The 27,700-nt window shown below is 54.7% G+C and overlaps 1 protein-coding gene across 1 annotated transcript; it reads left to right on the top strand.

The window, feature by feature from the left end:
- Nucleotides 1-1,586: 1,586 nt before the first annotated feature.
- PLD2 (phospholipase D2) lies at nt 1,587-27,628 on the top strand. The gene is made up of 25 exons (XM_035135827.2): nt 1,587-1,807; nt 5,589-5,700; nt 5,797-5,924; nt 10,315-10,457; nt 12,993-13,089; nt 13,402-13,467; nt 13,730-13,788; nt 14,842-14,934; nt 15,030-15,182; nt 15,930-16,079; nt 16,196-16,279; nt 16,884-16,962; nt 17,168-17,278; nt 18,415-18,594; nt 19,077-19,209; nt 20,060-20,178; nt 20,740-20,856; nt 21,281-21,385; nt 22,353-22,441; nt 23,937-24,050; nt 24,703-24,752; nt 25,218-25,352; nt 25,462-25,615; nt 26,123-26,234; nt 26,506-27,628. Exons 2-25 carry the CDS (start codon nt 5,601-5,603, stop codon nt 26,728-26,730), a joined length of 2,796 nt encoding a protein of 931 aa, XP_034991718.1. The 5' UTR covers nt 1,587-1,807; nt 5,589-5,600; the 3' UTR covers nt 26,731-27,628.
- Nucleotides 27,629-27,700: the final 72 nt, after the last annotated feature.

Below are 27,700 nucleotides of genomic sequence, written 5' to 3'. Positions count from 1 at the left end.
TGCTGGTGGACGGCGTGGAGCGTGTCCGAGATGCTGCAGCTTCGGGGGTGTCGGAGGAGGAGGAGGAGGAAGCTGCTGCTGCTGCAGGTGGAGAAGGAGGAGGAGAGGCTCAAAAAGAGTTTGCAGTCCCTGCTCTTCACGGGGTTGGTCTGGATGACCACCTGGGGTCCCAACTCTACAATTTGGTGATTCTCCAAAAAGGCACCCAAGGACCACTGAGGGGGGAAACACCTGGGATGGAGATCTCCACAACCCTGCCGTGGGGGGTGGACTGCACCTAGGTCAGGAAGACGTCGCCCAAGAGGAGTACAAGGGACTTGGGGGGCCTGGGACACCCTCCTTACCTGCGGGGGGCTCCTTCTCCTTCTTGCTGTGGCGCCTGGAGCGCCTGCCCCGGGGGAAACAGCTGCGGAACTTTGACCCCATCTTGTCGGATCCTGAGGCAGACAGAGAGACGTGAGAGGTGGGGGGGCATGTGGAACCTGGGGGGGGGTTGCCCTCCCTGCCCACCATTGTCACACCCCTGCAAACACTGAGGATTGCAGAGGAGAATAAGGTAGGGGGCTTTGGGTGGGGAGCACAGAGAGAACATCAAAGCATCTGTCTCCCCCCAAAATTTTTTACAAAGCCCCTTTCACATTTGCAAAGGGCGGGGTTCTGCCTTCAGGGCTCTGCCCCGCTGCTGGCCTCTTTCTCCCCACCCCTACCTCAAAGTAGAGACCCCCCCCCAAGGTTTCTTTCCCTTTGGCCCTGGTGTGGGGTCTCCCCAGGGTCCCCGCTTACCTGCCCGCGCCTCTCTCGGGCTCCCGGAGTGTCAAGACGGGGAATTTCTCGCCCTGGGTGGGCCAGGCCAGGGGAGCCGCCCCCCTCCCCGCCTCCTTTGGCAAACAGCGCCCGGTACCGCCTCCCTAACTCACTCACTCCGACCAGCTGGAGCCTGCGGGGGTGGGGGGTGGGGAAGCACCCCAAATGAACCTGCTCCTCTCCAGCACCCCCGACGCACCTGGGAGCGCGCAGGGCGGCTGGGAGCCCCCCAAAGGCGCGAGACGCCCCTTCTAAGCATCCAAGGAGAAAAGCAGTGTTTTTCGGGGGCGGGAGGGGGGCAGAGAGAGGATCCGCCATCTAGGCAGCGGCAGGACAAAACGAGGAACGCCGCCCGTTGCATTGCGCGGGGTTGCGCTGGATGACCCCGGGGGACCCTTCCAGCTCTCTAGTTCTGCCACAAACTCGGGAAAAACAGGTGTGGGGTGCGCGTGCGTGTGTGTGTGTGTGTGCAGGAGGAGACCTTGGTAAGCGTCTAATAAAACAAATCGGTCCCTCCTTTTTTCATGGGGGTGGTGGGTGGGATTTCAAAATAAAAAGCAAAAGTGCCCCAAAATGGCCCCGCCGGCCGGGGTTGCGCTAGATGACCCTCCGGCGTCCCGTCCAACTCTGCCGTTCCGAGAGCAGAAAAGCGCGTCTCTGGTTCCGGGAAGCGAAGGCGCTCTGTGCATGCTCAAGAGGCCTCAGCACCAGCACCCCTATTTCGCGAGGGAAGTGGGGGACCTAATCCTGCCCCGCAGCCCGACCTCGGCCTGGCCGGGGTCGGGCGGAAGGGCAGGGACGGCGCCGCCGACCCTCTGCACATGGCTCGGGGCCCTCTGGGCGGCAGGCGGCTGGGCGGGGCTGGGACGGCCCTCCTTCCTCCCCGGGACGGCCCCCAGCTCCCTCCCCGCTCCCACCGCCGGGCCGGTTTCCCAGCAGCTGCAGCAGCAGCGACGGCGCCCTGCTCGCCCCCCGCCGGTCCCTGCAGGTCCCTCCGCCCCAGGTGAGCCGCGGGAAGCGGGAGACAGACAGACCCCCCACCTGGCCTCCCTCCCCCACCTGGAAATTTCCACGAGGTCCTTCCTCCCTCCCTCCCCACCCCACGGAAAATCCCAGGAGGTCCAGGGTGCTTGCCCTCCTCCCTCCAGGTCAGAAGGGCTCTTGCTTCGGAAAGACCCCCTTCCCCACCCAGGAAAATCCCGAGGCCCCTCCCCTTTCTCTTGCCCCCCCCCCTCCTTATGACTCGGGATGAGTCAAAATCTCCGCTACTCGGAGAGGAATTTGGCAAGCGGGGTTGGGGGGGGGGGATTAGGGCGGTACTTCCTCCTCCTCCTCCTCGGAAACTGAGGCCGGGTGTGTGGGGAGCACCGCGCTTGGGACAGGGGCCCGGACGCCTGGGTTCTCTCTCTCTCTCTCTCTCTCTCTCTCTCTGCCCCAGGAATGTGGGCGCGGCGGCGGCAGCGAGCGGATAGGTGCCGGGGCTCAAGCAAGGTTGGGAGGAAGGGAGGGAGGGGACGGATCCGGGGCCCCTCGCACTAAGTCCCGGGGTTCTCAGCCGCCGAGAGCCCGAGCGGCTCCGGGTCTGGTTTCGCCCACTTTGCAGGGTTTTTGTGCGTCCTCCCCGCACCGCTCAGAGACACGTGTCGACCTCCTGACTGAGGGCCAAAGCCCCCTGCTGCTTTTGGGGGGGCGGGGGGGTCCTGAGTATTTTGATGCATCCCTGGACTCCTGGGCGGGGGTCTCTCAGCTCCGGAAAGTGCTATTCATTCATTTATGGATCTATTGCGTTTATATCTCAAGGAGGAATCCGTGTTGCCACCCCCCCCCCATTTAATCCCCAGAACCACAACCCTGCGCGGTAGGTTAGATTGAAAGAGGCAGGGACTGGCCCCCCAACTCCCCCTCTTCCCCCCCCCCCGTGCACCATGGCCGCTGAGTGGGGATTTTACTCTCCCAGAGGCTAGTTCTAACCACTGCACCACACTGCCTCTATAGTTAGAGCCCCAGGGCACCTAGGTAGCTGCTCCTGCAGCTCGAAGCGGACCACCCTCGCTGCCTCCTTCCAAGTAGACTAAGAGCATAACTCTGAGTCATTATTGCAGGAATCATAGAACTGTAGAGTCGGAAGGGACCCCCAGCGGTCATCTAGTCCAAGCCCCTGCAAATAGGATAGAAGCAGCTGAGGTTTTGGAAGTCCCGGGCTCCATTTCTGTTGGACCTTACTGAAGTTTCACAACTGGACTTGCAGAGTCAGGGCTTGGGAATCCTCCAACATGCCTAAGAGATCTCTTTCAGTTTCCTGCTTTTGGGGGCCTATGATCCAGAGTGGTTCAAGTCAGGTGTTTCTCTTTTCTTGGGGAGAGGCAGGTGGCTTTTCGCTCTCTGGCAGGGACTCCCAGAGGTCATCTAGGGGTGGCCAACTCCCAAGAGACTGTGATCTACACAGAGTTAAAAACTGGAAGTGATCTACCCCCTTTTGGGGGGGTTCAGTTTTTTGGGGGGGGATCCAGTGATCTACCGGAAGATCACGATCTACCTGTTGACGTACATGTTAGTCCACGCTACCCCCACCCCCAGGAACCTCAGCAAAAGAACCCCTGACAGGTGGCCACCCAAACTCTCTTAAAAAACCTCCAATGAAAGAGAAAGTCCATCCCTTTCCGAGGCCACAGAGTCTTAGAATGGTAGAGCTGGAAGGGTCCCCCAGGGGTCATCTAGTCCAACCCTCCCTGAAATGGAAGAATCTCCAGTTCCCCCCATTTCTGGGCCTGGAAGCAACCTGCATCCTCCAGGCAAGGGGCTCCCGTAATTCTGGGATTCCCAGTTTCATTTCAGGTCGGGGGGTGGGGATCCTCTTTTAACCTTCCAGTATGGGGATGTGTCGCTTGGAGGGTGCGGTGCCAGGTGGTGGGTGCCAGGCAAGTGGCATTTCGGCTGGGCTTGCACGCTCCCGAGGTTGCCCAGCTGAGCTCCCAATTTGGAGGGGGGGGCAGAAGATCAAGCTAGGTTCCGGCATCACAGGGGGTTGGACTAGATGACCCTCAGGGGTCCCAACGCTACAATTCTATGATTCTTACAGAGAGGGTGAGAGCAGACGCCATGCAGAGTTGAGACTCTCTCCCCTGACATTCCTCTTTCCCCCTCCAAGGGGCTGCTCCTCCCGGCTGCCCTTCACCCCATATAATTCCTGGGCGGTGGGAGTTTAGCAGGGCCGCAAAACCAAACCCCAAAACAATCTTCCCGCAAAACACCCAAACCGTTGCGCCGCTCCTAGAGAATTAAAACAGCCTCTTTACTGCAGCGAAAGGATTTGGGGCCTATTACAGTATTTGTCCTTCTCCAAGAGGATTTCGGGGGGGGGGCATCATTGGGAGAAGCATTCCTTTGCAGATTTGGGTCCCAAGTCATTAATTAAAGGACAAATTAATTGCGTTATCCCACCTTCCTTCTCCAAGGAGCGTGGTTCTCCACCCCGCACCTCAGGGGATCCCCTACAACAGCCCTGTTGGGTAGGTCAGACTGAGAGAGAAGGCAGGGACTCGCCCCCAAACTCACCGCCAGGGAGCTTCACGGTTGCCGAGGAGGGGGATTTGAACCCTCGTCTCTCCCTGGTCCTACCGTTGTCTGACACTTACCACTACACCACTCTGCCTCTGTCATATAGAGGTTTATGAACTCACACCAGCGCCTTGTCTTAGGCAGCCAGTGCGAATCCTGAAATACTGGTGTTTGAAGGGCCTGATTTACCTGCACTCTCACAGGAGCCCAAGACATAGTCCACTGTGACTTGGTGAACCAAGAACCAGGAGCTGGCAAACCACTGGAGCTCACTCCCCACTGCCCCCACGCAGCCCCACAAGTGCCCCTCCTCCAGGCGGAGAGCAGCCCCCAAGAGAAAAGCCTGTCCCTCCCAAAAGGAGCCTGTCCAGATGTTACGCAGATGATACTGTGCCTCTCCCCCTAGTATCCTACCCACCAATTTGCAGAGTCCTCTGGCATCGGAGAGAGTTGCCTTGCATCAGGCCCATTTCACCCCATAATGTCTGCACAGACTGGCAGCAGCACTCCCGGGGTCCCTGGCACAACGCAGAGTTGAACTGCGGAACTCACTGCCGCAGGAGGATGGGACAAATTCCTGGAGGAGGAGGAAGGGGGCTGCCTGTTGGGGAGCTAAGTTGGAAGCAGGAAATGCTTCCGAATGCCAGAGGGGATAGCGTTCCTCTTGCGCTCGGATCCTGCCTGGGGGGGGGCTTCCCTTTGGGGTATTCTAGGGTGCCAGGCTAAGGTGAGGACCCCCTTTGGCCTCTTCCAGCGGCACGTCCTTTCTGCTGTCCTTAATAGACCCTCCTGGTGCAGAGGCAGTCTATCTCGATTGCTGGGTCCTTTGGGACGTTTAGCTGCCTGTGAGGGCAGGAGGCTGGGCCAAGATGGGGACCCCCTTTGGCCTCACCCTGCGGGGATCCTTGGACATCCAGCCAGCCTGCCCTTCCTGCCCAACACGTCTGTCCGGCATCCAGACCCGCCTGGGACCAGCGAGAGGGTGGGATGGCCCCCCTTTCCCAGAGCGTGAGTCAGGCGGACAAGGCAGGGTGGGGCAGGAACTGCCTGCCTGTGCGCAAAAATTTCCAGCAGAATCAAGGAGAGAGAGGGGGAGAGAGAGAGTTTCCTGTGCCGAAGTGCTTGGAGACGGGAGAAGGCTACCTTCTTCTCCGGCCGAGAGCCATTAGGGCTGGCATGAGGGCTCGGACTCCTGGGTTCTTTTTGCTCCTCCTCCCGCACCCCAGCAGGACGGCCCCATGCTGACCTTGGAGCGACCCCACCCCGGCGGGGAGAGCCTGGACGACTCGGACCAGGAAGCGGACGAGAGAGATGGTCTCCGCCGGGACGAGGCGCCAGGTCAGTTGATGATGCACCCCGCTTTCTGTAGGTTATGGGTTAGCAGGGGCAGGAGTTTGGGGTTCCCTAACTGTCCCTGCCTCCCTTGCTCCCCAGGTGACCTCAGCCCCTTTCTGGCCGTCTACGAGCGGAAGCCACTCCGCTCTCAGGGACCCCTTTTCCTTAGGGGGGTCCCCGTCACTGTGCGGGTGGAGAGCGCCGAGAGATATGCCAGCGGTTCCAAGGTAAGAGCAGGGGGCTAGGGGAGAAGTGGGGGGGGTGCGTGGGGGCGGAAGGGGCACCCCAAGGCTCATCTAGGCCAACCCCCTGCAAGGCAGGAATCAAAGCAATTAAATTAACAGACTCAGTCAAATGATATATATTTTCCAAAGGCAAGCTGGACTTCCTAATTCAGAACATCAGCTGCAGAGTTTCATATATCTTTTATTTTATTTTTTTCCCTTGGGAGTGGGGGGTGGGAATGGAAAAAAACAGCACAACATCCCTATGGTTTACCAGCCAGCCAACCTTTGGCTTTTGGGAGGGGGGATGATACCACTGCCTCCCCCTCCCCCTCCCGGTTCTGCTCCAGGGAGGATCCTGCAGCCCTGAGCAGACAAGTCAGAGCTGGGCTTTGGTGTCCTGTGAGTCTCAGGTTACACCTGTGGTGGTTGAGACAAAGAGAATCAGGAGAGGGAGGGAAGGAGCAAATACCCAGTTAGCAAAAAAAAAACCCCCGACCTTTCTCAAGCACCAAGAGAGCAGCAGCAGCAGCAGCAGCAGCAGGATCAGGCCCAAGGGGGGCCCAGCTAGCCCCGCACCCTGTCCTCACAGCGGCCAACCAGGTGCCTCAGTGGGAAACCCGTGAACAGGATTCTAGCGCAAATAGGATTCCCCCAATGCAGGGGGTTGGACTAGATGACCTTTGGGTCCCTTCCAGCTCTACACTTCTACGGTTCTGTGAAACGCTCCCTGACCACTGAGCCAGGAGTTGGCCATGTAGCCTTATTTTATCTCTTTGCTTGCTTATTCTCCCTGCGAGAAGCCAAGTTCCTTCTGGAAGCCGCCCAGAGTGGCTGGGGAAACCCAGCCAGATGGGCGGGGTATTAATAATAATAATAATAATAATAATAATAATAATAATAATACTGTAATAATAATAGTTATTATTGTTATTATTGATATCCCACCTTTTTCTCCCAGGAGCTCAAGGTGGCCTATACCCAGTTTAATTCCCCATTCCTCATTTAATCCCTGCAACAACCCTCAGGCTGAGAGGCAGGGACGTGGCCCCAGGTGTGCAGGGATTTGAACCCTGTTCTCTCCAAGGAACTCATCCGACACTCTAACCACTACCCCACACTGTTGCTCCAGTCCCCAATCCCTTTTAGGAATTTGTGAGTGCTTTAACTATGGTACTAAGTAGCTTAGACTGAGAGGCAGTGACTGGCCCCCAAGCTCACACCCGGTGGGACCTCTGTCCAAGGTCCTAGTCCTCAAGGAATCCCAGCAACAACCCTGTGAGGTGGGTCAGGCTGAGAGGTGAGTCCAATGAGAGCTTTTTGGTCAAGTCGGGGGATCTGAACCCGGGTCTCTCCCAGGTCCTCAGATTACACTCCCCTGCGTGTAAATGGTCTCCCTCGGGAGGTGACACTCAGGTTTTTAAGCAGTAATTGGGTGACCCCCTGTCACAGATGCTTTAGCTGAGATTCCTGAATTGCAGGGGGTTGGACTAGATGACCCTTGGGGGTACCTTCCAACTCTACAATGCTATGTTTCTAAAGCAGGTGCCATGCGGATGAGCCGTGGGCATCTCCCATGCAAATCGTATGCAAATAGGCCGTCCCTCCCTTGCCCCGTCCATGTCCGTTACGCAAATGAGGTGTACCTTTTGTTGACAAGCTGTTTCTCAACAAAACAAAGCGCTGCACAGATTTCTTAATCAGTCCGCACCGAGAGGCTTGTGGGCATTGAGGAAGCTGAATGTTGGAGGATTTGGGGCAGAAGGAGAAAGGAAGGACTTCTTCACACCGTGCGGAGTTAGACGGTGGAACTCCCTCCCACTGGAGGCAGGGGTGGCCACCAACCTGGGTGGCTTTAAAAGAGGATGAGACCTAGCCAGGATGGCTCTGCCCTGCCTCCTCTTTTGGAAGCAGAGATGCTTCTCAATACCCGTTTCTGGAAACCCTAGGAGGGGAGAGGGGCTCTTGGGCTTCAATCCTGCTTGCCGTTTTCCCATCACAGGCCCTTGGCTGGCCCCTGTGAGAATGCTGGCCAAGAGGGGCCATGGGCCAGACCCTGCAAGGCTCTTCCTAGAATCATAGAATCATAGAGTTGGAAGAGACCACAAGGGCCATCCAGTCCAACCCCCTGCCAAGCAGGAAACACCATCAAAGCATTCTTGACATATGCCTGTCAAGCCTCTGCTTAAAGACCTCCAAAGAAGGAGACTCCACCACACTCCTTGGCAGCAAATTCCACTGCCAAACAGCTCTTACTGTCAGGAAGTTCTTCCTAATGTTTAGGTGGAATCTTCTTTCTCCTGCCTTCATAATTCCGTGTCTTTCATTGACTGGTCGTCTCTCAGCCAAACAGAAACAGCTGTGCAGATTCCCTCCCCCCAAAAAATGACCATGTCAAAATCCTTTGCCTGCCGTGGCTATTGGCCATTTTGGGGGCGCTTTGCCCGGATCTCTGGCCTGATCCTGCAACCTGCACCCAGACCTTTCCCCTTCTACTCCTGCTGCCACCAGCCGTTGCTTCCCCCATTTTTTAAAAAGTGATTTTTATTGTGTTTGTCATCATATACAGGTTTTTTTAAATATATATAAAATATATACTGTATACATAGTTTCTTCTGGACTTCCCACCCATCCTTTCCTGATGTTTGTTTGTTTACTCATTTTCCTTAGCTGTCTCATATCACGTATGTTTGAATTGCCTAGATAGCTGTGGCTTCTCCCTTCCTGAGCTCCTCAATGGACAGGGAGTTCAACGGGTGCCCTTTGCCAGCAGGCTCTGCCTCTCTGCCAGGCCACTGGGTCTCCTTTGAGGAGGGTGAGGGAGGCCTCTTCCTCCTGCTCCTCCTCCTCCTCTTCTTCTTCTTCCTCCTCCTCCTCTTCTTCCTCCTCTTCCTCTTCCTCCTCTTCTGGCTCCTCATGACACTGAGCAGAGGCGGCTTGTTTTGCAGACAACAAACCGGCCGGGTCTGGATGCGCCACTAAATAAAGGGGATTGCAAGGGAAAGAGGAAGGAGAAGCTGAACCTTCTTGGTGGTGGAGGCGGATGAGAAGGAAGCCCCCTTTCTGCTTGGTGCGGATTTGACCCGTTGCAGGAGGGAGGGGAGAGCGGCTATGGGGCTTGTGTTCTGCTTGCAGGTTTGCCTCCATGCCCGAGAACAGGTTGCTGGACCAGACAGGCCCCTTTGGCCTGATCCAGCAAGATATTCTCGAAGCCCTTCTAGGAGCTTGAGCCTGGCTTTTTTGTAGAATCGTGGAGTCGGAAGGGCCTCCAAGGGTCATTTAGTCCAACCCCATCATCGCCACCTGTTTTGGGTTTCCGAACACAGAATGTCTCGGAATTGGGTGTGTGTGAAAAGGGGAGGGCAAACGGGAAGGCTAGTGCCATAGCTGGAGGGGGGGCCTAGCTGGGTTTTTTGCCCCAGGTGAAGCCTCCAGAGGGGCATCAGGAGAGCCAGGCTGCATGAGGCCAATGGGGGGGGGCCTAGTCCAGCCTCCTGTTCTCACGGGGGCCAGCCAGATGTCCCTCACGGGACCCGAGTGCAAGAAGAACACTCTTCCTTCCTGTGGTTTCCTGCAACCCCACATTCAGAAGAATCACTGCTTCCGTCTGTGGAAGCCGAGCCGCACCACAGAGAGCCCTTTCCTCCATTCATTTGTCCGATCCATTTCTCAAGCTCTCCATCCCTGCCTCCTGTGGGAGGGAGTTCCGTAGATTATCCAAGAGAAGGATTTTCTTTTGCGTGTCCTGAATCTCCCACTGTTCAGCTTCACTGGGTGATGGTTCGTGAGCGAGAATTGCCGTTTTCTTTTGCACTCCCCCTTTCTCTTCTCCTTTTTATTCTTTGGCCTCACCAAGCACCTTTTCTGTGTCCCTCCCCTGTCTTTCCTCTGGAGACTATAATCCCCTGATTTCACAAGACGTCTTGCAGCTCAATATCCGCTTTTCTCAAGGTGCCCTGAGCTGGTTGGCCAAGGCGTTTCACAATTCCTCCGTAACCTTACAGCAGCGATCCATCTCTCTCTCACACACACAGACACCTCGCCGGCAATTTGGCCCTTGACTCAGAAAGCACGAGGGTCTCCTCTAGAGGTGCTCTGGCAGACAGAGAAAAGTTTCCCTCCTTCTCTCTCGGGATACCCAAACTCCTGGTCATCTGATGAAGCTGAATGTTGGGAGGAACTGGGATAGATAAAAGGAAGTCCTTTTTCATGCGGCGCAGAGCTAAACTGCGGAACTCCCTGCCACAGGAGGCAGTGATGGACACCATCTTGGATGGCTTTAAAAGAGGATGAGACCTCCAACGGCCATCTAGTCCAACCCCCAGGGTTGGGGGGGGGAGAAGAATTTGTCGGGCCACCACAAAGGGTTCACCTGCTTCTCTCTCCTGGGCAGGTGCGGCCAAACACGGTATACTCCTTGCGCCTGACGCACGGCGAGTTCACCTGGACAATGAAGAAGAAATTCAAGCACTTCCAGGAGTTACACAGGGATCTCATGAGGCACCGGATCTTGATGAGTTTCCTCCCTCTGACACGGTGAGGAGAGAATCTGCACAGGCAAAGGGTTCTTAATTTTATTTATCTATTTGAAGGGTTTTTAATTTTGTTTATCTATTTATTCCATAAAACACACACTGCGCTCGCTCACTTGTTGTTTTTTCCCCCTAAACCAGTGTTTCTCAACCAGTGTGCCTCCAGATGTTTTGGGACTACAACTCCCATCATTCCTGACCACTGGTCTTGCTAGCTAGGGATGATGGGAGTTGTAGTCCCAAAACATCTGGAGGCACACTGGTTGAGAAACACTGCCCTAAACCCTCGGAGCAGTTTACAAAACGATAAGGTTATCAGTAATAGCAGCATTCAAAAGATAAAATCAGCAATAAAGGAAAAGCAGATTAAAATGTACCCTGGCAGTCTGCATGTCTGGGCAGGCTTGTGTAAACAAGGGATGTTTTTTAGCAGGCGCAGGGGGAAAAGAACAGGGCAGGCACCTGCTGGGTCTCAGGTGGCAGGGAGTCCCAAAGGTCAGGCGCTGCCACACAAGTTATTACAAATGCAGAACTGGTATTGTGTAGCGCCTGTAGTCTTTATTTATTTATTGAATTTACTAGCTGGCCCGGCCACGCGTTGCTGTGGCTCAGCCTGTTAAATGGACCCTCGGAGTCCCACTTCAGACTCCCCTCACCTTCAGAGCCCCCCTTCATTTTGCTGAAATGTTTTATGCGTGTTCTGTTTACACAGGCTCATCCCTGTGACTCCCCCCACCCTCTTCTGACCCATGAGTTATCCCGTCCCCTCCTCCCCCCACCTCCAGCCCATCCCTGTGGTTGTCCCCACCCTGTCCTGACCCATGAGGTATGCCGCCCCCTCTTCCCCCCACCCCTGGCTTATCCATGTGGCTGGGGATACCCTGTCCCGACCCATGATCCATCCCGGCCCCTCCTCCCCCACCCCCAGCTCATCCCTGTGATTGGCCCCACCCTGTCCCGACCCATGACCTATCCCGCCCCCTCCTCCCCCCATCCCCCACCCAGGCGAGTCCCCACCTCCACTCAGCCCAGTCTGGAAAGCCAAGCCGAGATGCTGTGGAAAGGGAAGCTTTCCTAGGTGCAGTACCAGTGTAGCCGTCACTAGAGGGCGCTGTTTTGCAACATCTCCTGTGCTCCCAGCATGCACTTGAGAGTGATTTGTGAGTTCTGGAACACGGGGGTTTGGGGGTTTTACATGGCCCAGGTGTGACATTTATCTACGCAACCTGTATATGGTCACTCTCATATTCGCTTTGGATGTTGTGTCAAAATTTGAACGTAATCGGTCAAGCGGTTTTGGAGAAAAGTGGACACATGCCCAGTTTACATTTATAGGTAGATAGATAGAGTGCCAATTCTGGCTGGTGGGGTCCGCATCCTGCACCAACTGCAGTTTCCGGATCAAGGGCAAGGGAGTGCATTGCAGTGGTCCAGCCTTGAAGCCACCAACACATTGCAGGGGGTTGGACTAGATGACCCTCGGATCCCTTCCAACTCTACAATTTTTGGGATTTTAGGAACCACGCTTTCCCTGTCCAGGAACGGCCATAGCTGTCGAACCAACCGCAGTTGGTAAGAGGCTTTGTCCATCTGTTGGTGGATCTGCTGTCTCTGTTTGTGTGTCCAAGCCCATTGTGGCTGGACTTGGTAGCCAAGTGATCTTTCCCAGTAGCCCAAGCGGAGAAGCCAGGTGGGGCCAAAACGGCCACAGGTGTTTTTCAGCAGGGATATTCAGTCGCATGAGGAGGATGTCAGAGACTCGAGCTCAGGATTTGTCTCGGGTGTTGGGCGTGTCAAAACGGTTTTTGGGAAACGCCTAACCTGCTGCGGATTCCACAGTTGTGGTTGTTTAATTGCATGCATAAATATTTATTGTTGCTATTAATTTTGAAACAAAAGAAAGAAAGAGTAATTATAAAATTAAATTGTGAGGTGTCACAGCCTGGAAGGACTAAAGTGCAGGAGGCAGAGTTGGCCCCCAAACTGGATGGCTTTCAAAAAGGACTGGACCTCCTTTATATTATTATACAATAAGCAAACTTTCCCCTTGCCAGAGGGGCTTTCCTTCTTCCAAGGAGAACCGAGGGGATGCTGAGCAGGGGCGACATCCCTCCGGAAGCCCCAGAGTCCTTCGTCAAGCAGCTGAGGAGGTTGAGCTGAGTTAAACTGTGGAACTCCTTGCCACAGGAGGCCTCCAACTGGGATGGCTTCCAAGAGGATGAGGCAGATTCTGGGGGGGGGGGAGGAGGAGGAGGAGGAGGAGGAGAGGAGGAGGAGGAGGAGGAGAGGGTTAGCAATGGCTGCCAGTCCCTGGGGCTACGCTCTGCCACAGCAGGAAATGCTGCTGAATCCCAGTTCTTGGAAACCGCAGGAGGGGAGAGCAGCTCTTGTGTTTGAATCCTGCTTGCCGGTTCCCCACAATGGGCACCTGCTTGACCCCTATGAGAACAGGATGCTGCTGGGCCACTGACCTCATCCAGCAGGTGTTCCCTTTATGTTCTAGAGCATCATTTGTCGCCTCTCTCTCTCTCCCGCCCAGGTTTGCCGCACTGGGTTCTCGGTCCGACGGAACAGTCCTGGGGTTGCCCTCTTTGCCCCACGGGGGGGAGGTGTCCCGGCGCCCATCCAGCAAACAGGTTTGTGGCTACGGCATGGGTCTGGGTGCATGTGGGGCAAGGAAGGAGGAGCGGAGAGAAAGAAGCGTGTTCGGTGGAACAGGAAAGCAAAGCAGCAGCGCCACCTGCTGGGCAGCTCCGGGAGTCGCAGCACAATGCCCTTCAATGCGTTTGAGAGCTTTTCAATTAACGCCAAGGCCCTTAGTTTGCAAACAGCGGAAAGGAAGAGGAGGAAAGCATTGGCCTGGCTGCTAAGCGGGGACACACGGCGAGCTGGGGTTGCGATATCCCCAACAACCCAAGGCAATGGGTCTTCTCGCTTGTTCCTTGCAGAAGCAGCTGGAGAATTACCTCAACACTTTGCTGGAGATGAACGTCTACCGCGACTACCATGCCATGGTGATGCCCCTTTTCTCTGCCACCCCTTTTCTCGTGCCAGGAGGGAGGGTGTCCTATTTTCTCTTGGGGGGGCAGAGGGGCCCTTCCCCTGGGCTCCCTTTCCCTCTGCTCGCCTCCCTGAGCTGCGCATTCCCCCGATACGCCAGCCGCCTTCTTCCTAGAAATGCGCAGGCGGAAGGGCCCTGGTGGGTCATCTAGCCCAACCCCCTGCAATGCGATTCCCGGCGCTGACTGGTGCTTTTTTCTCTCTCCTCTCGGGCAGGCAGAGTTCCTAGATGTGAGTCCGCTCTCCTTCATCCCGGACCTGGGACCGAAAGGGCTGTGAGTGAAGTGGGGTCCTGGCTATGTGTCTGTGTGTGTGTGTTTCTGCCTGCCCCCTTGGCATGATCCTGCGAGGGGGCAGGAGAGCCTTCCCTCCAGTGCCTGCAAGGACCCCTGGCAGGGGAGAGGTTTGGGGGCTCCTCTGGCATCCAGATGCCCAGCTGTTTGTGAGCGTTCTATACCAATGGATATTTGGCGCTTAGGTGGCGAAACGGCTTTTGGGAAGCTTATAAAATTAACGTGCAGAAGGGAGCAGCCACCTCAAAGCATGAAACCGCCCGTAATTCAAATATAGTAAATATACCACTTGAAAGGTGTAACTTTTAAGAGAGTTAAGAACCAATTTCGACTAAGCTTCTGGCAATGGGAGCCATTAGATCAGGCCTCCTCAAACAAAGCTCTCCAGATGCTTTGAGCCTGACCTGCAAGGTAGGGATCATGGGAGATGTAGACCAAAAACACCTGGAGGGCCGAGTTTGAGGAAGCCTGCATCAGATGGGGGAACGGCCTCCCTCCCAAGGTGGTGGTCTCTCCATCCTTGAAGGTTTTAAAGCAAGGATTATGGAGCGGCGACTAGATGGCTCTCAAGGTCCCAACTCTGCAGTTCTGTGATTTCTCCCCCCCCCTCTTCCGGGAGCAAAGGACCCCTTTCTCCTCTCCCCCAACCCTTCAGACAAGGGTAGCCAGCGGGATTTCTCCTCCAGACATTATAGAAGGGACCCTGGGGGGTCATCTAGCCCAACCCCAGCAACATTGTGGGACATCTCCAACCCTGGCCATTGGCCATGCTGTGGGAGGGATATCCTCAAGGGATAGATAGAAAGTTGCCTTCCCGATTGGCTTTGGTCTCTGAAAGGCAGGGGTTGGGCTGGATGACCCCCAGAGAGCCCCTTTCAGCTCTGCAGTTATTTAAACTTTAAAGCGGGTCCCCTGCTCTGGACCACATTTTGCATTTCCTCTGCATGCACCCAGCACGGAAAGCTAGGCGCAGATCCCTACAGGTGGGGTGGCCCCTGATCCGCAACTCTCGCTGCCTTCCCCCTCTTTCTCCAGGGAGGGCATGATCCTGAAACGGTCTGGAGGCCACCGCTTGCAGGGCCTCAACTGCGCCGGGCGCCATCAGTTCTGCTACCGCTGGTCGAAGAGGTGAGTCTCCCAAGGGTCCTGCTGTGGGGAGAGGGGTGGGTGGTGTGGGTGCTTCTCTCTCGCCCCCCCTTTACACCTCTGGGACCCCTTTCTAGGTGGCTGGTGGTGAAAGACTCCTTCCTCCTCTACCTGAAGCCCGAGTCGGGCGCCATCTCCTTCGTGCTGCTCTTCGACACCGGCTTCAACATCCAGGTGGGCAAGAAGCCCACCGAGACCAAGCACGGCGTCCGCATCGACAACACCTGCAGGTCAGGACGCCTGGGTCCCCGCGGCCAGGGGAGATTGGGGAGGGCGCCTGAAGTGAGGGTCCCATCCGAGAGGCGGATTCTGAGCCAAGATGAAGAAATCGCTCAAGAGAGTGGAAGGGCTTGGCTGTTTACCTGCCTCTCTTGACTCAAGAGACTCGAGGGGGAAGAGCATTTTCTGCCCTGCCCCTCCCAGGAATGAAGAGAAGGAGGATGGGAGAATCTCAGAATCGTAGAGTTTGAAGGGACCCCATGGGTCATCTAGCCCAACCCCCTGCAATGCAGGAATAATAATAATAAAATTTATTATTTATACCCCGCCCATCTGCCTGGGTTTCCCCAGCCACTCTGGGTGGCTCCCAACAGAATAACAACAACAACAACAACAATAAATATCAGTTAAAGCATCCGTACCAGATGGCCACCCAAACCTCCATTCTAAAAACTCCAAGGAGGGAGAGACTGTTCCACAGTTGAGCAACTCTTACTGTCAGAAAATTCCTTATAATATTTAGTCGGAATCTCCTTTCTCGCAACTTGAAGCCATGGGTTCGAGTCCTACCTTCCAGAGCAGGGGAAGACAAGCTTGCTCTGTCTTCCACGAGATATTTAAAGATGGCTCCAGGTCTGGAGGCAGTCTATCTCGATTCCGAGATCAGGGGCCCCTGCAAGGACCGGACGCTGGTCCTCCTTGGGCCCCTTTGGGCCTGGCCTGGCCACTGGACTCTTACGCTGCCCTCCCCGAACCAGGTCTCTCGTCCTGAAGTGCAGCAGCTACCGGCAGGCCTGCTGGTGGTGCCAGGAGATCACCGAACTCGCCGAGGGCAAGGGCAGAGACTTCCTGCGGCTGCATCGCCACGGGGGCTTTGTGCCCCTTCGCAAGGAGACCCCTGCCCGCTGGTGAGCACTGGGGGCTGTGGTCTGGGCAGGTGGGTCCTCAGACCCCAGTGTCCCCCTCTCTCTCCCCCCCCCCTGCCAGTCCCTCACCCTTCTCTTTCTCTGCGACCCATCTCCAGGTTTGTAAACGGCGCTGGATATTTTGCCGCGGTGGCTGAGGCTGTGGCGCAGGCGAAAGAGGAGATCTTCATCACGGACTGGTGGTCAGTGCCGGGGTCTTGGGGAGGGGGCCGCCCGGCCTTGGAGGTGGGGAGAGGAGGACGGTGGCTGAGCTGCCTAGCTTCCCAAAGTGCCCCCCCATCTCCATATATTTTTGAAGTTGTGGAAACCCCCACCCTCGGAGATCTATGGGTGGTATACAAATGTAATAAATCCTCATAATAAATATGTTCTCTCCTTTTTCAAAAAAAAAAAAAGATATTCCTGGTCCAAAAATAGGGGTGCCAGAAATGGACGCCCTGATCCCCTCCCTGCTCTTCTTTCCGCAAGGCCAGCCTGTGGGGGACTTGGGTGCGAAACCTCTGTGCCCAGCCAGAGGGCAGCACCTGATATTATTTGTTAAATTTGTATTCCACCCTTGAGGTCACAGTTCAGCTTCTAGGCTAATCCCAATTGAATAGGCAACTGGGGTAAACGATCGGGGGGGGGGGGCTCTTGCTTTTAAAATGCAACCAATGCAGACAGGCTAAATGTGGGACGGAGCCCCCCCCCCCAGCTCCACTCTCTTTGCTCCCTGCATTGCAGGGGGCTGGACTAGATGAGCCTCGGGGGTCCCTTTGAACTCCATGATTATTCTGTGATTCCCAGGCTCAGCCCGGAGATCTACATGAAGCGCCCGGCGCAGTCGGACGATTGGAGGCTGGACCTCCTCTTGAAACACAAAGCGGTGAGCAGCCGCCTGCCTGAGGTTTGGGGTTGGGTGGGGGCGCCTTCGTTCCTCCCCCCCCCCCGCATCACGGCTGCTGATGTCTTTCTGCACCCCCTCCATCTTTCCTCCTTGCCTCTTGAGCTGTGCTTCTTGCTTCGCAGGGGGTTGGGCTAGATGACCGCTGGGGGTCCCTCTCAACTCTGCCGTTCTTGGATCCTTTCAGGAGCAGGGGGTGCGCATCTCTGTGCTGCTCTTCAAGGAGGTGGGGTTGGCCTTAGGCATCAACAGCGACTACAGCAAACGGGCCCTCATGCTGCTGCACCCCAACATCAAGGTAAGGGAACTCCCACTTTTGCCGTCTTCCCGCTGTTGTCGCTCTGTGTCCCAAGTAGCCCCACAGCCCTGTTTATGCCAAACTGGGCAGTTCCCAGTGGCAGGTCTTCAAGGTCAGACCTGGTCAGCTTGAGGGCCGAGGGGGATTTGAACCCTGGTTCCTAGTCCTCATTAAATCCACACAACGATGAAGATGATCTGGAAACCAAGCCTGATGAGGAATGGTTGAAGGAGCTGGGTATGCTTAGCCTGGAAAAGAGGAGACTGGGAGGAGATATGAGAGCCATCCTCAAATACCCCTATTTTAAGTTTCCCCTATTTTAAGACGTAGTCATAAAATAAACCATAGCAGAATTTTTAAGCATTCAAGGAATATAAGCCATACCCCGAAAATAAGACATAGTGATAGGCGCAGCAGCAATGCCAGCCACGGCAGGAGGAGGAGGAGGAGGAGGAGGAGGAGGAGAAAAATAAGACGTCCCCTGACAATAAGCCATAGTGTGTTTTTTTGAGGAAAAATAAATATAGAATCATAGAGTTGGAAGAGACCACAAGGGCCATCCAGTCCAACCCCCTGCCAAGCAGGAAACACCATCAAAGCATTCTTGACATATGCCTGTCAAGCCTCTGCTTAAAGACCTCCAAAGAAGGAGACTCCACCACACTCCTTGGTAGCAAATTCCACTGTCGAACAGCTCTGGACCTCCTCTTGAAAACCAATATAAGATGGTGTCTTATTTTCGGAGAAACACAGTATCTCATGGAAGAGGGAGCAAGCTTGTTTCCTGCTGCTCCGGAGGGCAGGACTTGAACTCATGGCTTCAAGTTACAACTTGGAGATTTTAAAGCAGAAGTTGGATGGTCATCTGTCATGGATGCTCTGGCTGGGATTCCTGCATTGAAGGGGGTTGGACTAGATGACCCTCGGGCCCCTTCCAACTCTACAATCCTACTATTCTAACCCTGGCCACCCCCAGACAGCTTCACGGCCGAGGGTGTGTCTCCCAGGTCCAACTCTCTAACCACTACACCACCCTGCCTCAGGGCTCAGAGCAGGAGGGTGGCTGGGTGGGCTCACAGAGCCAGCCCCACACACAAGACTGAGCCACCCCAAAACGTCTCTCCCCCCACCCGCAGGTGATGCGCCACCCTGACCACGTCTCCTCCATCGTCTTCCTGTGGGCCCACCATGAGAAACTGGTGGTGGTGGACCAGTCTGTGGCCTTCCTGGGCGGCCTGGATCTGGCCTATGGGCGCTGGGACACCCATGAGTACCGCCTGGCGGACCTGGAGGGAGATGACTGCCGGGCCCCCAAGGTAGCATTGGGGGGGGGTCCCTCTCCTTGGTTCCCCCCTTTTCCGGGCGGCAGAAGGTTGCTCCCTCTTTGGCCCCCAGATCCCCAGTCTCATTTCCCCCCTTCAATTGCTTCCTCTCTGCTCTTGGCTCTCCCTGAGCCCCCAAATGCGTTGGTCAAGCACCAAATGGTCTTTTCCCTCTTGCTTTCCTCTGCAACTGCTGTTCTGATTCGTCTACATTCCGTGACATCACAGCCACGCTCGGCCAATGGCTGGCAAGCGGGTTCAGAGCAGGCAAATGGGCGCCACCTAGTGGCCGCCGAGCCCAGGAACGCTTCCATCGCCCCCTTTTGCTTTCCTCTTTCTCCCTCTCATCTGTTTCTGACTCGTTCCTCCTCTTCTCCTCCTCTTGTTGCTTTCCCTTTCCCTCTTTCGCCCCACTCCCTCCCCACAGGGACGCTGGTAGCCGCCTGCTCCTCCCGCTGACCACCTCTCTCTCTCAGGGCGGAGGGGCTGCCCTTCCAGGGGGGGACGAAGCCCCCGTTGACCTGGCTTCCAACCAGCGCCTCTGGCTGGGCAAGGACTACAGCAACCTCATTGCCAAGGACTGGGTGCAGCTGGACAAGCCCTTCGAAGGTGGGTGAGGGTGCTGGAGGGGAAGGGGTTTAGGCAGGGGGCCTCTCCCAGCCTGACCTGCTGGAGGGGCTGTCAGGAATTGAACCCGAGACCTTGCGCCTCCAAAGTGGGTGCTCTTGTCTTAACAGCAAAACTACGGTGGCCCTTCGCTTTGAGTAGGGAACCAGGGGTGCAGACCCAGAGGGATGGCTGTTCTCTGGGGAGAAGCAAGCACCCACACACCAGCGCCCCCCCCCCAAAGTTGCAAGGTGGTGGGGGCAGCTGTACTGGTGCACCCCCCAAAAAAAGAATTTTATTTGCTTTTACGTTTTGGAAAGTTACCCCTCCCTCAGCTTCTAGGCGTAAGAAGTGTCTGCAGGATCAGGCCCATCTAGTCCTAGTGCCAGTAACCCCCCCCCCCCCCAAGCAGGATATGAGCCCCCTCCTGCAGCTTCCAGCAACTGGTAGCCTTCTCCTCCTCCAGGAATTTGTCCTGAGGCAAGGAGTTCCATAGTTCAACTGTGTGCTGTGTTATGAATGCCTTTTCAAACAAAAACTTCCAACATTCATCTTCGTTGGATGTCCAGTGTTAGGAGAGAGGGAAGAAATTTTCTCCCTATCCAGCTATGCCATGCATATTCCCTTCCCCCCAAAACAAAGCCCCATGGTCCATCACTGGGTCTGGTATGTGGGGAAGCCCCCAGAGGATGGAGGAGGTCGTTTTTCCAGCCTCTGCAGTGTCTCCACTTTGCAATGCCCCTTAGGCCTGGCTGCTGGATCAGGCCCAAGGGAGCCTGATGGTGGGGGCTTCCAGGGCCCCAGCACCTCCCCAATCATGCTGCCTGGGGGGCTAACGCCCGGTGTGGGTCAGATTTCATTGACAGGTGCCAGACTCCGCGGATGCCGTGGAGGGACGTTGGGGTGGCCGTTCACGGCCTGGCCGCACGGGACGTTGCGCGGCATTTCATCCAGCGATGGAACTTCACCAAGGTGAGTCGTGGAATCGCAGAACAGTAGAGAATCGCAGAATTGTAGGGTGGGGAGGGACCCCCCCCCCAGGGTCATCCAGTCCAAGCCCCCTGCAATGCAGGAATCGCAGTTAAGAATTCCTGGCAGGTAAACATCCCACCTCCATTGAGAAATTTCCAAAGAAGGAGAGTCCCTCCCCTTTCAAAGGAGCCCTTTCCGCTGTGCAGCAGCTCTTCCTCTCCAAAATTTCCCCCTGCGGCTCATTCGGAATCTCCCTTCTTGCAATTTGGATCCTCTGTCTTCCGTGGGGCAGCCCTTCAGGTGTTTGGAGGTGCATGTTGAGAGGAAGGGGGTGTAGAGATGGTGGAGCTGAACATCACCCCACCACCCCCAGATATGCTAGCAGAGCCGACAAATATCTCTTCTGCCCCTCAGCCAATAAACCCCCCTTGCAAATAAATAAAATTCCACGGTTAAGACTGTCTGAGTGCAGCAGATCCGGGACTCCATGGCCTCCTCTGCTGGGCAAAGATGCCTTTGGGGGGTGTCTCACCCCTCCCTCCTGCTTTTCTTCCCCCCCAGACCATGAAGCCCAAATACAAAGGGCAAGACTACCCCTACCTGCTCCCCAAGTCCCCTCGAGCGACACCCCTGCAGGTCCCGTTCGTTGTGCTGGGGGCACAGACCACCAACGTTCAGGTGAGAGGCTGGGTGGCACTCTGATCCTGCTAGCAGACTTCCCATCATGGGCACCTGGTTGGCAACCGCAGGGACAGGATTCTAGACCAGACGGGCCTGATCCAGCAAGATATTCTCAAAGCCCTCTAGGATTTTGTTGAGCTTGGTTTTTCGTAGAGTTGGAAGGGGTCCCAGGGTCATTTAGTCCAACCCCGGCAATACCTGTTTTTGGTTTTCAGACACAGAATGTCTGGGAATTGTGAGGGGTGCGTGGGAAGGTGAGGGCAGACAGGGAGGGTCGCAAGGAGAAGCCCCAGACCAGCCGGGCTCTTTCTTGCACCTTCTCCAGCTTGGCCTGCCCCGCCTCGCAGGGCTGTCGTTCTGTGGCTGTAGGAACCAAAGCTGAACGAAAGCAGCTTTTTTTGCCTCCCTCCGTTTCTTGCAGGTATTGCGCTCTGTGGACCGCTGGTCGGCCGGCCTCCACGAACACTCGATCTACAACGCCTACCTGAGCGTCATCAAGGAGAGCCAGCATTACCTGTACATTGAGGTAGGTCTTGGGACAGGTGAGGGGAAGGGGGGAGAAGCTGCATGGGGTAGGGTGGGGGTGAGACTGAGACCCTGAGTCTGTTTGGGACACTCTTCCTCTTCCCAAAGGAGAAGGATGGGGAAAATGGGAGTCGGGGAGCGAAGTCAAATTTGTGGGTGGGGCAGTAGAAGACTCTGTCATGATTGCGAGTCGCTTTGAGCTGCTTTTATTTTATTTTATTTTATTTTACTTCGCCAAGCCTTTATCAGGCATTACAAATATAGGCCATCATAAAACACCCATATATAATATTTTAAAATATATACAAATAAACAGCCATGCAAAAAATATGTAATAACGAGGATTTTCATTGGAATTTCTTCCCGCTAAATAGTGGGAAGCCAAGAAAAGTAGAATTCTCTGACAAATCCAAATTGTGCGGATTTGCTAATTTTCACATATTTTGCACAATGTGGGCTGTTTTGTATACTGGTAACTTAATTTGTTGGGTAAGGAGCTTTGGCAGGGTGAAGGAAGTCCTGCTTTTAGCTCCCAGAAATTCTGCTCAGCTGCTTCTCCAGAAGCTTCTAAACGTTCAGCAAGCATTGCTTACAAACTGTCAACCAGGATTTACAGATGTAAGGGCTAGGAAGCTGTTTTTAAAACAGCTGCTTGGGAAGCTTCTCAATACCATATCGCTTTGTCTTATTTGTTCTATATGCAAGCCAGGAACTCTCTTCACTTTGAACTGCTTTTAAGGTGGCAGATGATTAATCACAAAAAGTGAAGAACGATGGGCAAGAGGGTCTCTGAGGAAGGGCAGAGTGCTGCTTTTTTTTAAATGCAACACATGTCCCCAGGCAGCTTAAGGGGAGCCCTGGTTTGGGGAGGAAAAGGCAGGGGGTGTCTATTGATTTCTTTTGCAGCACATACCCCCCCCCCTCTCTCTCCTCCCTCACCCATGCACCCTCTTTTCTTCCTGTCCCAGAACCAGTTCTTCATAAGCTGCGCAGACGGGCGTTCGGTGATCAACACCGTGGGAGATGCCATTGTTGACCGAGTGCTGCTTGCCCACAGGTCTGTCCCGTCAGCCACTGTTTGGGCCCAAATTGAGATTGGCTGCAATGGTTCATTAGCAGGGGGCGGGGTAAGCACTCTGCGCATGCTCAGTGGGGCAAACTGCTTCCCTTTCCAGGGCTGCACTGCACACTCCAGGCCTCCAGGTTCAAGTTGCCGCCTTCCTTAACTCGGCTCGGAGGCGCTCCCATAAAATCAAAACACCAATGCCGGCCTGGCAAAAAAGTGTGCATTGATTATTCCTTTTATATATGGCTAGAGATCTGATAGATCGGTTCCCACTAGCTATAAAATCGTTTCACTTTTAAAGAAAAAAAAAAGTGAAAATAGGATCAGCTGAAGAAGGGTTAAATTAATTAAGAAAAATGGAATGTGGATCTGATTATTGGAGTCCTTTGTTTTGATTACAGTGGTACCTTGGTTCTCAAACTTAATCCGTTCTGGAAGTCTGTTCCAAAACAAAGGCCCGCTTTCCCATAGGAAGCAATGCAAAACAGATTAATCCGTTCCAGACTTTTAAAAACAACCCCTAAAACAGCAATTTAATATGAATTTTACTATCTAACAAGACCATTTATCCATAAAATGAAAGCAATAATCAATGCACTGTACTATAAAATAAATAAGACAGCATTGAAGATGATAAAATTAATATATTTTTTTGCTTACCTGCACTGATGATAGTAATTGTTTGGCTTTTATCCATTTCCACAGTCACACAATCAATCAGTAGCTGAACTGGGTTCCACAAATTAACTGAAAAAGCCTCAAAAACAAAAATGCAAAATAAATAGCAAAATCAAAAACGCCAAACTTAATCCGTTCCAGAAGTCCGTTGGACTTACAAAATGTTCGAAAATCAAGGCACAGGTTCTGATTGGTGCAGGCGCCCTGGAAACAATAGCTGACAGCCACATTGGGCATTTGGATTCTGAAAAACCTCCGAAAACACTTACTTCCGGGTTTTCGGCGTTTGCAAACCAAGGTACCATTGTAGAGAGTTGGAAGGGACCCCCAGGGTAATCTAATCCAACCCCCTGCAATGTCATCTGAATCCATGGTGGGAGCAGGTATAATTTGTGCTTATAGCGTGGCAGCCGCTACACTCTGGAACTCCCTGCCGATTGATGTCAGCCTTCAGCTGTACACTTTTTGACGCCTGCTGAAAAACATTATTGCTTCAACAAGCCTGTCTGGGTGCTTAGAAAGCCATTGTGAATTTTAACCAGCATTCAGTACTTGAACTTTGCGTGTTTTAAAGTATTGCTGGTTTTATTGTTTTTTGTACAAGGACTGTTGTTGCTGGCTTCCTCTTTTTCCCTAATTGATATTCACTTCTGCAATAATGGTTTTGGTATTGGGGGGGGGGAACAATTTTAACAATGGGGGGGAAACAAAAAACCAAGCAATCACAGAGGCAGGGGACTTGGGAGCCAGGAAGTGCTTCTGGGGGCCACAGCCACTAACCCCGGTGAGGTTTTCCCCGCACTTGCAGTGAGAAGAAGCCATTCCGGGTCTTTGTCCTGCTCCCGCTGCTGCCTGGCTTTGAGGGAGACATCGCCCAGGGCGGAGGAAACTCTATCCAGGCCATTCTGCACTTTACCTACCAGTGAGTTTGGAAAACGGGGCTGGGGGGGGGGGGAAGCAGTTGCAGGATGGGTGGGTGTGAGTGTGGAAGGCAACTAAAGACACAGCCTGCTCAGTGTGCCAGTTCTAGGCAAAGCAGATCCCCCCTGAGATCTTGTGCAAGCTTCCCAGATCCCTGTGAGATCTCACACCAGCTTCTCAGATTTCCATGAGATTTCGTGCAAGCATCGCAGGTCCCCACAAGATCTTTCAGAGCTCCCCAGACCCAGCGCACTGAGCAGGCCTTGCCCCCCAAGAAAGGGAGAGAGCTTAAAAACTCCCCCCCCCAAACCAGGTCCACTTGAAAAGAGCTTGCATGCTAAAACCCTTGCGTAAGGTGCAATTGCACTGTAGATTCTTCCCCCCACACACCCCCAGGCATTCCCCATTTTCCCAAAGATGTTGTTTCACAAGGTTCTTGCTCTGCACCCCACCCTATCTCAGGGTGTCAAGGAGGGTCCCCAAGACAGGCTGGGAGGGTCTGTCCACATTCTGCATTCTCAACAGGGTGCTTTGGGTTGATAGCTAGAGCTGAGGAGCAGGGGGGGGGCAACAGGGTGGTGGGGAAGGGGGTGAATTTGGGGGGGGACAATCTAAGTGACTCCGCTGTCTAATTCCCCCGGCTTCTTTCCCAGGACACTCTGCCGTGGGGAGGCATCCATCGTCAGCCGGCTCAAGGCAGTCAGTAAGTGTGAGGGAGGGGGGTGGCAAGATAAGCTTTCTTCTGCCCCCCTCCCAGCCCCAAACTCACTGGGGGACCTCAAAACTCTTCGCCTGAGGCTGCCGTAGAGTCGGAAGGACCCCTAAGGGGGACGCAGAGGGGGCTTGTGGTTCCGCTGTGGGGCTGTGCTGTGCTGCCCCTAGCAAAAAATCCCTCTCCTACAATCCCAGGTATATTTGGGCAAAGTCACAGAATCGTAGAGTTGGGTGGCACCCCGAGGGTCATCTATTCCAACCCCCTGCAATTCACGAATCAGCTTCCACAGTGCCGAGGGGAAAGGCGCTTTACACATGCTCTGAAGCGCTCCTGTCTCTGCACTCTTTGCAAGCTCCAGAGTCCCCCCCCCTGAAATCAGAAAGGGAAGCCCCCACAGGCCAGGCGCAACGCTGTCCCGCTAACACCCACCTCTCCCCCCCTTTCCTCGAAAAGTGGGGGACGACTGGAAGAGCTACATCTCCTTCTGCGGGCTGAGGACCCACGGAGAGCTGCAGGGAAAACTCCTGACGGAGCTGGTCTACATCCACAGCAAGATGCTCATTGCGGATGACCGGCGCGTCATCATCGGTGAGGAGGGGGCCCCTGGGAACGCCTCTCCCCGCAGGAGGTCACTCGCAGCATCCAGCGCGGGCTGCCCCCCTTCCCTTAATGCTTCCCTGCTTTCTCCTGCCCCAAGGCTCTGCCAACATCAACGACCGGAGTCTTCTGGGGAAGAGGGACAGTGAGCTGGCCGTCCTGGTCGAGGACACAGATCTGGTGCCGTCCGTCATGGGTGGGCAGGAGTACCAGGCGGGGAAGTTTGCCCTGAGCCTGCGCCTCGACTGCTTCAGGTGGGTGCCAGCAGGGTTGTCTTCTAGGGGTAAGGGAGGAACCGAGTCGAGGATCAGGGCCTAGAGACACCCCACCCCACCCCATTGCGGGAGTCTGGCTGGACAGCAGTGCAGGTGGGAAGGAACTCGGGGTCCCAATCTTCTCTGAAAGCCATCCTGGTCGGTGGCCTTTGCTGCCTCCTGCAGGGGAGAGTTCCATAGTTCAATGAGGGGCTACGTGAAGAAGGACTTTATTTTATCTTTCTGCATCTCCCAACGTCCACCCTCTTTTGTTGCCCACAACTTCTGCTGCTATTTTGACAAGAGGGAGCAAAACTGTCCTCTCTCCCCTTTCTCCCTGCCTTGCCTCTCTTTATCGGCTGCCACCGTGTCGCCTCTTCTCTAAATTAAACCCTCCTTGGTGTGTCGCTGCCAGTCAGAGCGGAGAACAAATAGTCTGCCCAGGGCTGAAGCGGTTTCATGTGTCACTGACCTGGGCAAAACCCCTTTTTCCTACCCCCCTGGCAGATGCGTTTTGGGGGTGGCCTCTGACCTGGACATTCAAGACCCGCTCAGCGATCGCTTCTTCTGGGATGTCTGGCAAGCCACAGCTTCGTCCAACACCAGCATCTATGACAAGGTGTGTAGCGGACCCCCAAGGGGTCATCCAGTGCAGCCCCCGGCAATGTGGGAATCGCGACGGAAGCATCCTGGAGAGCCACCCACTCGACCTCTGCTTAAAATCTTCCTGGGAAGGAGGGTTTTAGGTTCCCCATTGCTGCCCCATAGCTTTCCCTTGGACCAGGATCTTCCTTGGGGACAGCACCCGGACTCCAACAGGTGTTTTGGGCCTGCGCCTTAATGTTGGGCATTCTGTTCTCTTTCCCCCCGCAATTCCTCCTCTCCGCCAGGTCTTCTCCTGCCTCCCCACCGACGCCGTGAAGTCCCGGAAGGACCTGCAGGATCACGTCAGCAAGAAGAGCCTGGCCTCTGAGAGCCCCATCCTGGCCCGGGACCACCTGCAGAAGGTGCAAGGCCACCTGGTCCACTTTCCTCTGGAGTTCCTGGCCGAGGAGTATCTTCTGCCCCCTCTCAACAGCAAGGAGGGCATGATCCCCGTGGAGGTGTGGACTTGACACAGCAGAAGGGGGGAGCCCCGAGGGAAAAACAGGAGGAGACACACAGAGAAGAGAGCATTTGCACTCTGTGTGCGACCTGTGAACCTCTCTCCCCCTTAGACTGACTTGGGTGCATTTGCAGATCCAGCTTTTCTGGACAAGGAACAACTTTTCTGCCTTTGGCCAGAGCTGGGTGACGGGACACCACCCTCTAGGGTAACTTCTGCCATTGCACCCCCCCCCCAGGAGACATGAATTAGTTTAAGGGCTTTCGCCAACCTGGTTTACAGCCACCAAATGCTTCTCTTCCACCGGCACTAATTTTGTATTCCTAAGTGAGGAAGGTCCTGTCTCATTTTCCAAATATCCAAAAGCTTCCAGGAGGTTGGAACGGAGCACCCCACCATTTTTTTTTGCACCCCATAGCTTGGCGGAGTAGGCCTAGCGACCCCCCCTTCTCTCAACCTCCCTTGTTTCGGAACCACTTTCCATTTAAAGCCGGCGCCTCAAGTTGGGTGTGAAACCGGTTCGGCTGCCGCTGCAGCGGGAAACAGCAGGAACCGTGCAAAACATGACTCCGTTGCAGCAAGAAACGAGCAGTGCTGCGTCCTTGGTGCCTTAAGAAGAGTCTCCGTTTTAAAGCAATAATAAAGATTCCATTAGTCCTGAAAGCGCCCTAAGACTTTCTGTCGCCATTTCTCCCAGTGGGATCCAGAGAGTCTCACAGACGGCTGCAGACATCTTGGGCCGTTTCAAATCTGGTGTAACTTGTGCTCCGTAAAGACGAGAAATTGGCATATAACACAGTAGAAAAAGCTTTGAAGGGAAACACGGTGGAGGTGGAACTGTTTAACTGGAAGTCAGTTTGTAAAAAATTGGAAATCGAAATAAAATTGTTACATATAAGTCCAGGCAATGGGGTTGTGACAATCTCTTTATTCACAGCAGACAAGTAAAAGACAAAGACCAACTCCCAGCCTACTGCTAT

This window comes from Zootoca vivipara, chromosome 13, assembly GCF_963506605.1.
Source record: "Zootoca vivipara chromosome 13, rZooViv1.1, whole genome shotgun sequence".
In the NCBI taxonomy this organism is placed as follows: domain Eukaryota; kingdom Metazoa; phylum Chordata; class Lepidosauria; order Squamata; family Lacertidae; genus Zootoca; species Zootoca vivipara.
This window is presented reverse-complemented; position numbering and strand designations above follow the sequence as displayed.

What these genes read in the sequence shown, in the direction of transcription:
- PLD2 (XM_035135827.2), top strand. Translation starts at nt 5,601, where the DNA reads ATGCTGACCTTGGAGCGACCCCACCCCGGCGGGGAGAGCCTGGACGAC. An exon ending in CCGCCGGGACGAGGCGCCAG is followed by an intron (nt 5,701 to 5,796) that starts GTCAGTTGATGA and finishes CTTGCTCCCCAG; the next exon opens with GTGACCTCAGCCCCTTTCTG. An exon ending in CGCATCGACAACACCTGCAG is followed by an intron (nt 15,183 to 15,929) that starts GTCAGGACGCCT and finishes TCCCCGAACCAG; the next exon opens with GTCTCTCGTCCTGAAGTGCA.